Source organism: Sinocyclocheilus rhinocerous, unplaced genomic scaffold (assembly GCF_001515625.1).
Source record: "Sinocyclocheilus rhinocerous isolate Xijiao unplaced genomic scaffold, SAMN03320098_v1.1 scaffold494, whole genome shotgun sequence".
Lineage (NCBI taxonomy): Eukaryota > Metazoa > Chordata > Actinopteri > Cypriniformes > Cyprinidae > Sinocyclocheilus > Sinocyclocheilus rhinocerous.
Genome location: NW_015628684.1, coordinates 1,073,795 through 1,087,999, shown reverse-complemented (window position 1 = coordinate 1,087,999; position 14,205 = coordinate 1,073,795). Strand labels below are relative to the sequence as shown.

Sequence of the window (14,205 nt, the reverse complement as noted above, 5' to 3'; positions counted from 1 at the left end):
CAAAAGTTCTTATTTGATTCGTGGATGGCGCTCATTAGGACTGGTTCCAAATTATGATTCCTAATGTAACTGAAATCAAAGCATAAGGATATTTTGAGATTTAAATCATGTGAAATCATCTGACAGGAAAAGAGAAGAGTGTATATTGATTTGGTGAAGGCGGAAAGGCTGCATTTTAAGATTGGTCAACAGGAAAGTAAAGGATGAAAGACTGGCCACTTTCTGAAATATTGAAAAATTACTTGTCTGGAATGCGGATCTGCAAAAGATTTCCATTCTAATCCGCTATAGCATGGGCTTTCAGGCAGCTTTGCTAAGCTTTGATTCATTCACAAAGCATCCAGCACATCTCTGGAAAAATTCATATAACTCACTTTTATTTAAAAACTAATTTACTTTATTTTGTGCTGCAGGTACACATGATACAATAAACTAATAGATTCTGTCTATATCTTGCTACATCCTTTCAGGCAATAGACCTGGAAAATAATTTCTTGGCATATCTAATCCATCCTGTCAGCCATGTAAACATTTCAAATATGGCCTCTTTTGAATACATGGTAATAAAATGCAAAAACCTTCTGGAAAAGTCTTTAGATAGAAGACGAATCAACTGTGCAAGATCTAATTGCATGCATTTTATTTTTATTTATTTACTTACGTGTAGGTATTGAGAAATGCACGTAATTAATTGTACAAAATAGTAAAAGGCATTCTACAGTAGTCAACATTTGAAGTGGATCAAAACCTTTCATCAAAGTTGTCCTAAAACCAAAATGCGTTCTTGTTTTAGGACAATTTAGCTGAAATTTTTTTTTGATCCACTTCAAATGCTGCACAAAATAATGGTCTTTAAAAAAGCATCATATGACCCCTTTAATTTCATTCCAGACTACCATCCTGGCCCATTGTGCTCATATGGTGCTGTTACCCGCCAGTGCTGCGTGTGGCGCTGTGCTCAGACGCGCTCTTCTCTCCCGCCGTGCGGTCAAAGTGCGCTCGTAGTCCTTCCCTCATTCGGCGGCAAGGCGTGCGAGTGTGCTACAATAGCCTATGCTATTGAAATAAACAATTTTTTTCCCCTTAATACTACTTTAGCTGTACAGTCATGGTAAGTTCTACAGAATCATTTCCTTTTGGCTTAATATCTGAGGTTCTGTAAAAGAGCGAGGTGGTTTTCATTCATGAATGAGCTGAGAATGCGGCTGTATGTTAGCATCTGGAACTTAGAGCGGACGTTGTTTTCAGTAGCGATCAATGTTTTGTTAGAAACACTGAGCTCGTATGATCAATAGTTCCACTTGCTATGTCGCAACCTAGTCAGCTGCCTCCCTAGATAGTGTTTAAAATGCTCACTGTGTAGAAAGCTAGCTTGCTTTCCTTGTGACAAAATCTTAAAGGTGTTTGTGTTGTATTTCTCTGTTCAATTCGCAACTAATTCAGTGGAATCCAACAAGGATACTATAAGACGGTTAACTAAAGTTTCTAATGAGATGAACAACATTTTATTGTAACGTTATATAGTCAAATCTTCTTCAGAAGCCTGCATTTTTTTTTTTTTTTTTGCAGTAATGTCTTTCTCCTTGACATTTTTTGGAATATTAGTTCCTTGTGATATTCCACAGAAGCATGTTAAGTTACCCTATCCAGTCTTATTTCGGACTATGATAGAAAAGTTCTCTTTTTTTGTTTTGTTATGTTGGAATTCTATAAAAGAATTCCTATTAGAATACTTTAGGATTGGTTCCAAATTATGATATGAAATTCCAATTTTTTCAAACTTAATATCTAACACTGAACTCTTTTCTGCAGAGTTTGCCGCTGAACCCCAAGCCCTTTCTGAACGGTCTCACGGGAAAGCCTGTGATGGTGAAGCTGAAGTGGGGTATGGAGTACAAGGGCTACCTGGTGTCCGTGGACGGCTACATGAACATGCAGGTATGTCTGATTATAATTCACGTTTATAAATCCATCAGTCATTGATGCTGGTGTTTTTATCTGCTACATACAATATCCATAGTAAACTAGCAGGTCACAAAATGCACATATCCGGTGTTATTTAGAGCAGTGGTTCCCAACCCTGGTCCTTGAGGCACCCCAACACTGCACGTTTTGCATGTCTCCTTAATCAAACACACCTGATTCAGGTCATCAGCTCATTAGTAGAGACTCCAAGACCTGAAATTGGTGCGTCAGAGAAAGGAGACATGCAAAATGTGCAGTGTTGGGGTGCCTCAAGGACCAGGGTTGGGAATCACTGATTTAGAGCAATGCTCACATGAGTTGATATGGGTTATTGAGCTCTGTTTCTCTGCTATATCTAGCTGGCAAACACAGAAGAGTATGTGGATGGAGCATTAGCGGGGCATCTTGGTGAGGTGCTCATCAGGTAAGGTTTTAAGTTGAAACTCACTTTACAACTCTGTAATATCAGAAAATGCATACTTTGTATTATAATATAATAACTTTGTTTTCTTTTCTGCAGGTGTAATAATGTTTTGTACATAAGAGGAGTAGAAGAAGAGGAAGAAGACGGCGAGATGAGAGAATGAAGAGTGATTTGATTTCTTTTTCTAATCGGATTGGATGATTTATTGGTTATTTTGCAGTTTGTCCCAGTTTTATGTGAAGCTGTGTCTCTTTTCTTTGTAAAATTGTTAGTTATTTTTTACACCGTAAAAGTTATTGGTGGCACAATGACAAATAAATTGTGCTGTTTGTATGTTTTTGTTGTCGTTTCTTTGACTGTAATATTTAAAGTCGAAATGAAATCAGAATCGACTACGTACTTAATGCAACAATTCATAAGTGCATGTTATTCCAAAGAAAAATACTGTTTGTCATTAACAATAAGATTTTGTGTTTCAGCACTAATTCTGAAATATAATACCATATACAGTTTCTGGTAATGCCAACTGTCCGGTAATTGCAGATGGACAGAATGAAGTCCCAGCTTGTGTCTTTTTAGTTGACACTGAATATCAGGTTCATTTGGTAACAGGTGGTTCATGAATGCTAAAGTGCACTGTAAGAGTATTCAACATTTTCTAAATGATCAATTTGAAAGCAATTACCGTTTTAATTAAGTTATATACAGTATGTGTAGTAAGTTTATTTAAATATCCTATATTGTTTGGTATTAATCTTTTCCCCAGTAGTCACTCCAGCCAATTTAAGTAAACTAATACATTCGGCTTTAGACAGATTTGTTCTGTAAAATTACACAGGCAAGAGAAGGAAAAACACTTAAGTGGTGAAGAGTACCTCACCAGAGATGGGATGCAGAGGCTGGCTGTCGTTGAGAATGGCAGTGTGCTCATTGGACAGTAAGTCTTCACTTATTTACCGTGATGAATTCAGCATGTAAATAAACGTTTGGAAAACGCTCATGGTCTGTTATCTAATATGCTATGTTAAAATTTATTGCATGTTTTTAAACAATTTTAATGAGCTATTTTTATAGTAAATTTATTTTTAAGGTAGAATAAAACATTTTTTTTTTTTAAATTAAAGCATTGAAGACTGCTTTGAAAAAATATATTTCATGGCTCCCTTAAAGGGAGATTAGATGTATTACATGAAGTTGTTAAAAATACAATAAGCGCTCTGCTTTTAATTAATTAATTAATTATATATTGGGACAAAATTGTACACAGAAATTAGAAAAATCTCCTTTGGGAGAAAGGTTTTCTTTTAGGGTTATTTTGGCTATCTCTAGTAATTATACATTTTATAAAATAACAATTTAAGTATATGGGCTGTCCTCATTTAGCCGTGTGTGTACCTGGTATTTATCACATTGTGGGGACCAAATGTCCCCACAAGGATTGTAATACCAGTCAATTTTGACCTTGTGGTGACATTTTTAGGTCCCCGTGAGGAAAGCTTATAAATCATACAAAATTAATTTTTTTGAAAATCTAAAAATGCAGAAAGTTTCCTGTGAGGGGTAGGTTTAGGTGTAGGATAAAAATATTTTGTACAGTATAAAAACCATTACGCCTATGGAATGTCCCCATAAAACATGGAAACGCAACGTGTGTGTGTGTGTGTGTAGTGATGGACTAATTAAAGCTGTTGGACCAGCAGACATCATTGAGTCTCAGTTCAAAGGAGCAAAGTTTGACAATGTTCTGGATGCTTCTGGCATGTGTGTCATCCCTGGTAAGTGTTACATCTACCACCGTTTCTGTTGACAATTCCTTTAAAAAAAAGTTGAAAGAATCTTAACACAATGTTTCAGGCCTGGTCGATGCACACACACATCCAGTATGGGCCGGAGACAGAGTGCACGAGTTTGCCATGAAGGTTTTGCTCCATTTTTTTCCCCCCCATCTGTTTCTACTCTTGCATTTTATGTTATATGAGTATATCTTTTAAGTCTTTGTGTCAGAGAAGTTATCTGAACAAGTATCTTAACATCAAAGCATCTTAATACAAGTAATGAAGAATTTTCATTGTGCCCTGTTGTGTGTGTACAGCTGGCCGGTGCCACATATATGGAAGTGCATGAAGCAGGAGGTGGAATCCATTTCACAGTGGCACATACTCGCTCAGCAACCGAACGACAACTATTAGATGGGTTACAGAGCCGTCTGGAGCGCATGATGAGAGCTGGAACCACGCTGGTGGAGTGTAAGAGCGGATATGGGCTTGAGCTGGACACTGAACTCAAGATGCTGAGGGTGATCAATTCAGCCAGAAACTCACTGTCAATCGGGATATCAGCAACATACTGCGGAGCACATGCAGTACCCAAGTACATAGTCTTTATAACAAACACTATTACTGTTTTTGCTGTAATTTTGATTAAATAAATGCAGCCTTGGTGAGCATAAGAGACCAACCCCAAATGTTACAAACCTTAATTTGTTTAACATCCATTTTCTCAGAGGTAAAACTATGGAGGAAGCCACTCAGGACATTGTGGCAGTGCAGTTGCCCAAGATAAAAACGCAAATTGCTTCAGGTGAACTGCAGGTGGACAACATTGATGTATTTTGTGAGAAAGGTGTGTTTGATCTGAACTCAACACGTTGCATACTCCAAGCTGGCAAAGATATGGGCCTCAACATCAACTTTCATGGCGATGAACTCCATCCCATGAACTCGGCTCATGTAAGCATGCATACTTATATACTTTAATAAACGTTGAAATTGTCGTTTCTTACATCATCTGTGTCTCTTCCTTGTCCACCTGTCTAACAGCTTGGGGCAGAACTTGGTGCTTTAGCCATCAGCCATTTAGAAGAAGTGACAGATGATGGAATTGCTGCAATGGCAAAAGCTAAAACATCAGCAGTCCTCCTGCCCACCACTGCCTATATATTAAGGTAAATAACTACAATGTTGATGTTTTCCATAAAATAATTTGAAGAAATCAGGGATTTGATTCTCCTTGTGTCTGTTGAAGGCTGTCTCCACCACGTGCGAGAGATATGCTTGATGCTGGAGTCATAGTGGCCCTTGGCAGTGACTTCAACCCCAATGCCTACTGCTGCTCAATGGTGACCATAAGACTCAAAACTTTTTGGAACAAAAGTTATCAGTAGAAATTTAACGTGACCACTTCATTTCATTCTGTTTTGTCTGTTTATTAGCCTATGGTGATGCACTTGGCATGTGTGCTGATGAAGATGTCTATGACAGAAGCTTTGGCTGCAAGTACTATAAATGCAGCCTATGCTCTCGTCTGTTGAAGGCTGTCTCCACCACGTGCGAGAGATATGCTTGATGCTGGAGTCATAGTGGCCCTTGGCAGTGACTTCAACCCCAATGCCTACTGCTGCTCAATGGTGACCATAAGACTCAAAACTTTTTGGAACAAAAGTTATCAGTAGAAATTTAACGTGACCACTTCATTTCATTCTGTTTTGTCTGTTTATTAGCCTATGGTGATGCAATTGGCATGTGTGCTGATGAAGATGTCTATGCCAGAAGCTTTGGCTGCAAGTACTATAAATGCAGCCTATGCTCTCAACCGTTCACAAACGCATGGATCGCTTGAAATCGGGAAACAGGGGGACCTTGTGATCATCAATGCACCACGGTTAGATCGTATCTATACAGTAACTAGAGATCTACGAGGGCAACTGCTGAATAGTTTACGTTCAAAAGTTGTTTGAATAAGGCATAAAAATAGTTATATATTAAAAAACAGGGTTATTACAGTTAATTAAAACTAAAACAAAATAAAATGTAATTTGAAATAAAATAAACATTAACTGAAATAAAATTAAATACTTAAAAAACTTAAACTTATTTTATTTCAGCTAGTTGCCAAGTCAACATTTCTCATTTTTGTTTAGTTCAACTTTAAGTACTTAAAAGGGTTAGTTCACCCAAAAATGAAAATTCTGTCATTAATTACTCACCCTCATGTCGTTCCAAACCCGTAAGACCTTCGTTCATCTTCGGAACACAAATTAAGATATTCTGATGCATCCCGTGAGCTCTCTGACCCTCCCATAGACAGCAAGGGTACTACCACGATCAACGTCCAGAAACGAGATGTCCATACCGTGATGGTTCGGTACGAATACATGTATCGTTACACCCCTAATGCTAATAAGCATATAGTTCAAAGTGAAAAATAGTCCCTAAACTTTAGTGTTTGCAAAATAGTGAGATAAAAAGTAGCAATTGCCTTTTTGAACACTTGTGGAGAAAACCTGGTCTGGTGAAACTGGCATTTGGAAACAACATTTTACGAAGAATTTTTTTTTGGGCAAAAAAAAAAAAAAAAAAAAAACTACTTTATTCAACAATTCATCTCCACCCTGGCGCAATTTTGGAGAATATCCACTGAACGTAAATGGCGTATGCTGTTCTGTGTGAGCTGCGTCACGCGGATACGTTGTTTTCGTTCAGATCAATGCGTAAGCGACGTAAACAGCGTATCCGCGTGCCGCAGCTCACACAGAACAACATACTCCATTTACGTTCATTGGATATTCTCCAAAATGGCACCAGGGTGACGCGGAGGAGACGAATTGTTGAATAAAGTTGTTTTTTTTTTTGTCTTTTGCGCACAAACAGTATTCTCGTAGCTTCGTAATATTACGGTTGAACCCCTGATGTCACATGGATTATTTTAACGATGTCCTTGCTACGTTTCTGGACATTGATCGTGTAAGGATCCTTACTGTCTATGGGAGCGTCAGAGAGCTCTCAGAATTCATCAAAAATATCTTAATTTGTGTTTCGAAGATGAACAGAGGTCTTACGGGTTTGAAACGACATGAGGGTGAGTAATTAATGACAGAATTTTCATTTTTGGTGTGAACTATCCCTTTAAGTACTACCGTTAAAAAATGAATAATAATGACAAAACACAACAAAATTACTAAAATCTAAACTAAAATGAGTGAAAACTGAAAATATAAAAATAAAATATAATTTACAAATATTAACATAAAATAAAATCAGTTATTGAGATTCAGATATACAGGTTTGGATTATAACTGGTGCTTGATGGGACTTGATAAGGAGGTTGTTATAATTTGAGTTCTCTTCCTCTCTGTTGCAGGTGGGAACATCTGGTCTACCAGTTCGGAGGCCATCAGGAGCTCATCAGATATGTGATAATCAAAGGCGAGATTGTTTATGAAAACGATAAAGTCTTGAACCTTTGAGGATCCTGCACCATGGACCAATCCCTCAATGAATCAACAAAAGATCATGTGGTAAAGTTTTATTACCATGGTTAGTAAATCACATGGAGCCACACTGAATGATAAAACAAAAAAACATGTTTTGTTGATAAAAAATACATAAATAAATAATTTCTATAAATATTCACACAAATTAAAGGTTATTCTATTTACAAAGGCTGTATAAACTCATACAAACTTGTTTTGTATCAGTATGTCCTTCCATCTCCAAAAGGTTTCTGTCATCGTAAAGGAAATGCACGGTTTAGTACCAGCTCCATCTTCTCTCCTCCTAATGCACATGCATCTAACACACACAGTAGTCTTTGATTGGTCAACTGGTTTGCTGTGGCGATCAAGTCAGCTGTTGGAGAAGAAAGAGAAACCAGATTTAAATGTTTAGCTAATTTATTCCCACAGGAAATAAAATAAAGTTTTAGTGGTAGTTGTTATATTTATTTAATTGAAATAAAAATAATTCTCACATATAAGTAGCTTTACCATAGGCTTATTTAAAAAAAATAAATAAATAAATAAAAACACTGGCATTTTTTAGCAGAATGCAGTATGAATAAAACTCCTGCGATTTTTTTGTTGTTGTTGAAAGCATTATCGAATAAACTAAAATATGGCAATTTATGTGAATGCACTGAAATTCGTTCTGAATAAATAAAGCCCATTTGCTTCATATTTACCAGGGCTTGGGGGCGGGGCATGTGGTGAAAAGCCTCCATGTGATAGGATAGACTCCCAGGAGTTATTGTGCGAAAGGGGGAGGGGCATCCAGTGCAAGTTTCCCGGGGCAGCAGGCAGAAAAAGAACATCAAGCATCACTCCATCTGATAGAGCTTAAGTAGAGAAATAAAAAAAATAAAAAACTTTGGTCACAATACTACAAACATGCTGTGACTAACACTCGAACTTCATGCAAAAAAAAAAAACATGTTTGTGTGTGTGTTTTAAATGTGCACCTCTCATTGTCAGAGTGAAGTAGCCAGTGTAGCAGGAGGCGGGGCTAAATGACTCCAGCTCTCTCTGTGGGAGGAGCTTGTGAAAGTTGTTAACCTGCAGCCCCACGGCAACAGCCTGGACGTGTCGCCGCTCATAACAAAAAACCCGTGGCAAAGTTTCATTGGCAACACGTGTCAGCCCCAGGCGGGCGGTCATGGGACTAGTGGGCGGCGTCAAGAAGTCTCCGTCTTCATCTTCATCATTACTGTCATCTTCCTGTTCTCCGACTAGAAACTCCATGGCGCCATCAAACAGGGAAAAATCTGCAGGGCACAGGGGACACAATGATCTTTCTCTGGAAATTCATATCAAATTTGCTTTTCACAAGCGATTTTTGTCAATATTCACTGTTAATCCTGATTAGCTTTCTGGTTTCATGGTGAAATGATGTGCAGGATGAATTCAGTCATTTTTATGGCTCTTACCTCTCTCCGCATCATCCTCCGTTGCAAGTGGTTGCAGAGGTGGTGCCAGCCTGAAGAAGAGAGTATTATTATTCTCCACTCAATAACAGCAGTTCTTCTCTATCGGACAGAAACCAAACATTCGTACCTCTTTCTAGGACTAGTACTGCTGAAAAGTTTCCGCTTCACAGGTGTCCTACTGCCGGATGGGCCGTATCCCTCTGTATGGCATCACGGGGTGAGACCCTGTGCCTGTTTTTATGTTTGAAAATAATAGCATTGGATTCTTTTAATTCTGAAATAAGTCTATAGTTACTACAGGCTTTTAAAAATGTTTTTGAAAGAAGTCTCTTAAGCTCAGGCTGCATTTGTTTAAACAAAAGTACAGTAAAAGCAGTAATATTGTAAAATATGATTACAATTTAAAATACTTGTTTTGTATTTTATAATATGTTAAAATGTAATTTATTCCTGTGATGGCAAAGCTGTATTTTCAGCATCATTACTCCAGTCTTCAGTGTCACGTGATCCTTCAGAAATCAGTCTAATATGCTGATTTGGTCCTCAAGAAACATTTCTTATCATCATCAATGCTAAAAACAGCTTGTACTGCTTAATATTTTTGTGGAAAACAAACAGAAAGTTCCAAACAGCATTTATTTAAAATAGAAATCTTTTGTAACCTCATAAATGTCTTTACGGTCACTTTTGATCAATTTGATCTTCCTCGCTTCCTTATAAAGGTTATAACTTGTGTCAACAAAAAAAGCCCAAACATTTAAACAGTAGTGTATATTATATGTCTGATTCATAAAGGTGTTTAAGTGTGTTATTCACCTGTGCAGTAAACCTGGGTCAGCGATGTGTTGGTAAGATATTCAAAAGTTGTAGCTCTGTCAACTGCACTCCTGATCAGCTTTAGTCTAGTGCAGACAAGCAGTGCCACTGAATAGAAAAAAAATCTAAATTGATAGTTTGTCTATAATAATGATACAGAGACAGTGAAGAAAACTATTTACTTGGACAGATACGGCTTTGAATGTCAGGCTGTGACGTGGAGAAAAGCTTGATCATGATTGGCTTGTCTGATGTTCTGTCTGCCAGCTGAAGCCAACGATACTCCTCGATTTCTGACCTTTGCCCATCTGTAAGGGGAAAGGTTTTCAGTCTTTTGGCTAAAGATGCATATTGAGCATATTTCTGTGTGTACCGAACGTCCCACCTTTCCTCCTGACACGTTCTGGTCGACCCACAAAGATCACAACACCAATGATGTCGCAAATGTGGCCTTGTGGACAACTTGGAAGCTCCTGCCTGTAAAGCACAATCACTTAGTACATTTCTTTGATTTCAATTCAAGACTATAAAGGATACTGGGATTGTGATTTTGTACACATACCCACAGATGAATGAATGAGGCAGGTCTGGTAAAATCCAGTCCGGCGAAATCTGGTTCTTGGGGATGATAGTTATTTGAGCAGTGGGGTTCCTGGAATTAAGACTGATCTCTGAAGGATGAACAGAAGGTACAAAGAAACAAAATATGTGTGAATAACATCCATGTTATAAATAAGAACTAATATATTTGTTATTTTATTCATATACTGCAACATACACTAACATTCAAAAGTTTGAGGTCAGTAAAGTTTTTAAAAGACATTAAATGCAGCGTCGGTGAGCATAAAAGATCATTAAAGAAAAGATCATTTTGATTAAAACTCAAAAACATAATCTGGCCGACACAAAACTTTTGAACGGTAGTGTGTATGTCATAACTTCATATGCTAGATGAGTTTAATGTTCTCTCTACCAATGTGTGGCTCTGATTCCTGCCCTGTGCGGCTGCTGTAACTCTCCTTGACTCTGTAGCGACACAATCTTACAACTTGACCCGGATGAAGGATTCGGTACCATTCCAGACAGACTGTGTTCCACAGCACAACACAGGCACTGGATGAGCCGTCACCAACCTGCAGCTCTGCCTGAGGAAAACAGATTGATGGAAGAAGCTAAATTCAACGTCAAACCAATCTTGTGATGCATAACTAAAATTAACCATTTTAGACTGGCATACAGATGAGATAAACAGTTGAAAAAGTGCCCACAATATTAGTCAATAAATATCAAATATCGATTGATATACTGCATCTCTGCAGTATCTTTCTTACCAAAGCAACTTGTATTCTTCCAAAAATTACTACAAATGTTAAAACAATATCTATTTTATTACATATGACCAAGTTCCTACTGTTAACAGATATTTGCATGGAAAAGGATGTCTTGTATTTGACCTCTGACCTTATAAGGACATTCACATTTCTGATCTGCTTTCCCGTAATAAATCAGTCTGGATTTGTGAAGGATCCGCACACACAAAGCACCCCGGTAACGCCGAGATCCACTCAAGAAATGTCTGCGTACTTCTGCGAGGGAAACAGTGGAGCCAATATCTGCCACCAGAAACAAAGGCATATGCATGAATTTCATTTGTGTTCCACAGAAAAAAAAGTAAGTCATGCAGGTTGAGGGTGAGTAAATCATCATAGAATTTATTATTTTATTTTATTTATTTATCTGGAGTGAATTATCCCCTTATGTTTGAAGGTGAATTTGACCCATGTATTTCATGGTTAACAGCCACTGGACAATAAATATTTTGTTATGCCAATTTCTCTACTACTGTCTAAAGTTTTCCACACTTCTTCTGTTTAAAATCTTTTAGAAAATGTTTAAAACTTGTTTAAAATATTCAAATATGTGAACCTGGACCACAAAACCAGTCATAAGTAGCACGGGTATATTTGTAGCAATAGCCAAACAATACATTGTATGGGTCAAAATTATCAATTTTTCTTTTATGACAAAAATCATTAGGATATTAAGTAAAGATCATGTTCCATGAAGATATTTTGTAAATTTCCTACCGTAAATATATCAAAACTTAATTTTTGATTAGTAATACGCATTGCCAAGAACTTCATGTGGACAACTTTAAATGCGATTTTCTCAATATTTAGATTTTTTTGCACCCTCAGATTCCAGATTTTCAAATAGTTGTATCTCAGCCAAATATTGTCCTATCCTAACAAACCATACATCAATGGAAAGCTTATTTATTCAGCTTTCAGATGATGTGTATATCTCAATTAAAAAAAAAAAAAAAGTCCCTTATGACTGGTTTTCTGTTGCAGGGTCACATATTCTGTTTTTTAATACTCATTTTTTTTCATGTGTGAGAAATATTAATATTAAAGGTCGTTGAAATCCAGTTAATAATACAATAATGTTAAGTATTTTAGAGGGAAGGTGTTTAGGTGGAAAATATGGGTCCCAAGTGATATGTTTATAAGTGAGTGATTCCCTCAAATGCTTCCTAGATAGGCATCTTACACACCATCTATCTCCTCCTCAGAGTCCTCCGCGTCGGGTTCAGAGGGAGCCGTGTCCCGCCACATCTCTCCACAGAAGTCGTGATTATTCCACAGCGGCAGATAGGAGCTTCTGCGCGCTCTGAGCGGACCTGCGCTCGGCTCTGCTCCCATCCACGGAATGGCCCTCACATTGACGGAAGAGAGCGCCCTCAGAGCGGCATCGCCGCCGGAGAGTCTGTCCACCTCCAGACTGCACACATGAAAAGACGCGCTGTCTTCCCCGCGGCTGAGCTCCACATGCCGTATGACGGAGCCGCAGTGGAGCATATTGACGCTGATGAGTCTGTTCACAGCGGGATCCAGAGACACGCGGATCTTACAGTCTCCATCCGTGATAGTGGCGTCAAATAGACTCTCCGACATGGAAATGCTGTCCGGGAAACGGAGCGCGAAGTCCGCGTCTCTACCGTAGCGCTCCAGAGAGATCACGTACAGCGGCTCCGAGCGGGTTCGCGCTCTTGGGGAGGAAGATGTGGTGGATATTAACCTGTTTAGGGTCTTTTTGAGTGTGCAGCACTCAGAGGAGCTGCCTGACATCGCGGCCATGTTCGCGCGACACAATAACAATGCCGCAAAGCATTATGGGAGATTGAGTACAGCACAGAAAGAGAGAAAGACAACGAAAATAAAATTTAGGATATATGCCCAGTTTGAAGCCTAGTCCCGGACTAAAATGCGTGTTTGAGCAGTCCTAACTAAAAGCAACTTGCACTGACATGTCTGAAAATATGCCAGTGAGGAGTGCCATTGATTTGTATGAAGATGCACAGTAATGTTTTTTTTTTTTCTAAGTCACGTTTTTAAAAAACTAGCCTACTTAAACATTCTAATTTAACTAAGGTCTAATCCTGGCTTAATCTAACCCCTGCCTGTGAAACTAGGCCATAATGTTGAAAACAATTGCTGAAATCAAGAATGAAATGAAATAAGAAATAGACAAAAATAAAATAGAAAAAGACGCAATTCTCAAAAATGAAAGAATAAACAGAACAAATAGAAATAAAAATATAGAAATATGAAGCGTATATGTGATCCTGGACCACAAAACCAGTCAAAAGAAGCGCACGGGTATATTTGTAGCAATAGCCAGAAATACATTGTATGTATGGGTCAAAATGATCATAGTCACGTTTTTAAAAAACTAGCCTACTTAAACATTCTAATTTAACTAAGGTCTAATCCTGGCTTAATCTAACCCCTGCCTGTGAAACTAGGCTATAATGTTGAAAACAATTGCTGAAATCAAGAATGAAATGAAATAAGAAATAGACAAAAATAAAATAGAAAAAGACGCAATTCTCAAAAATGAAAGAATAAACAGAACAAATAGAAATAAAAATATAGAAATATGAAGCGTATATGTGATCCTGGACCACAAAACCAGTCAAAAGAAGCGCACGGGTATATTTGTAGCAATAGCCAGAAATACATTGTATGTATGGGTCAAAATGATCATATATGCCAAAAATCATTAGGATATTGAGTAAAGATCATGTTCCATAAAGATATTTTGTAAATTTCCTACTGGGAAACTTATGTATAAATCTCAATTCCAAAAAACGGTGACTTTATGACTGGTTTTGTGATCCAGGGTCACATATGAATTATATTTGAAGAAAGAAAATTAAATATATAAACAAAAAAAATGAAATGAAGGAAATTTAATTTTATTTATAAAAAGACTGAAATAAAAATATTAAGAAAATA

At 37.6% G+C, this 14,205-nt stretch overlaps 2 protein-coding genes and 1 pseudogene across 3 annotated transcripts; 2 read left to right on the top strand and 1 right to left on the bottom strand.

Annotated features, from left to right (window-relative positions):
- The first annotated feature begins 983 nt into the window (after positions 1–983).
- snrpf (small nuclear ribonucleoprotein polypeptide F) lies at positions 984–2,722 on the top strand. Of its 2 annotated transcripts, none has more exons than XM_016549728.1 (4): positions 984–1,111; positions 1,813–1,938; positions 2,325–2,389; positions 2,486–2,722. In XM_016549728.1, the coding sequence occupies exons 1-4, from the start codon at positions 1,109–1,111 to the stop codon at positions 2,550–2,552; spliced, it is 261 nt and encodes an 86-aa protein (XP_016405214.1). In that variant the 5' UTR covers positions 984–1,108; the 3' UTR covers positions 2,553–2,722. The 2 variants fall into 2 exon arrangements, with proteins under 2 accessions (XP_016405214.1, XP_016405213.1); XM_016549727.1 differs by lacking the exon at positions 984–1,111 and adding an exon at positions 1,185–1,247.
- Positions 2,723–2,908: 186 nt separating this feature from the next.
- On the top strand, positions 2,909–7,854 carry amdhd1 (amidohydrolase domain containing 1). Its single transcript, XM_016549754.1, has 10 exons — positions 2,909–2,922; positions 3,228–3,326; positions 4,058–4,164; positions 4,244–4,308; positions 4,482–4,759; positions 4,893–5,118; positions 5,209–5,333; positions 5,414–5,507; positions 5,889–6,049; positions 7,529–7,854. Exons 1-10 carry the CDS (start codon positions 2,909–2,911, stop codon positions 7,632–7,634), a joined length of 1,275 nt encoding a protein of 424 aa, XP_016405240.1. The 3' UTR covers positions 7,635–7,854.
- Positions 7,855–7,880: 26 nt separating this feature from the next.
- LOC107738053 (uncharacterized protein CXorf57-like) lies at positions 7,881–13,257 on the bottom strand (annotated as a pseudogene).
- Between the last annotated feature and the right edge of the window lie 948 nt (positions 13,258–14,205).

Coding starts and splice junctions, on each gene's coding strand:
- snrpf (XM_016549727.1), top strand. CDS start 1,185: ATGAATGAGCTGAGAATGCGGCTGTATGTTAGCATCTGGAACTTAGAG. Junction 1,939..2,324: donor ACGGCTACATGAACATGCAG/GTATGTCTGATT, acceptor TGCTATATCTAG/CTGGCAAACACAGAAGAGTA. Junction 2,390..2,485: donor CTTGGTGAGGTGCTCATCAG/GTAAGGTTTTAA, acceptor TCTTTTCTGCAG/GTGTAATAATGTTTTGTACA.
- amdhd1 (XM_016549754.1), top strand. Junction 3,327..4,057: donor GGCAGTGTGCTCATTGGACA/GTAAGTCTTCAC, acceptor GTGTGTGTGTAG/TGATGGACTAATTAAAGCTG. Junction 5,508..5,888: donor ATGCCTACTGCTGCTCAATG/GTGACCATAAGA, acceptor TCTGTTTATTAG/CCTATGGTGATGCAATTGGC.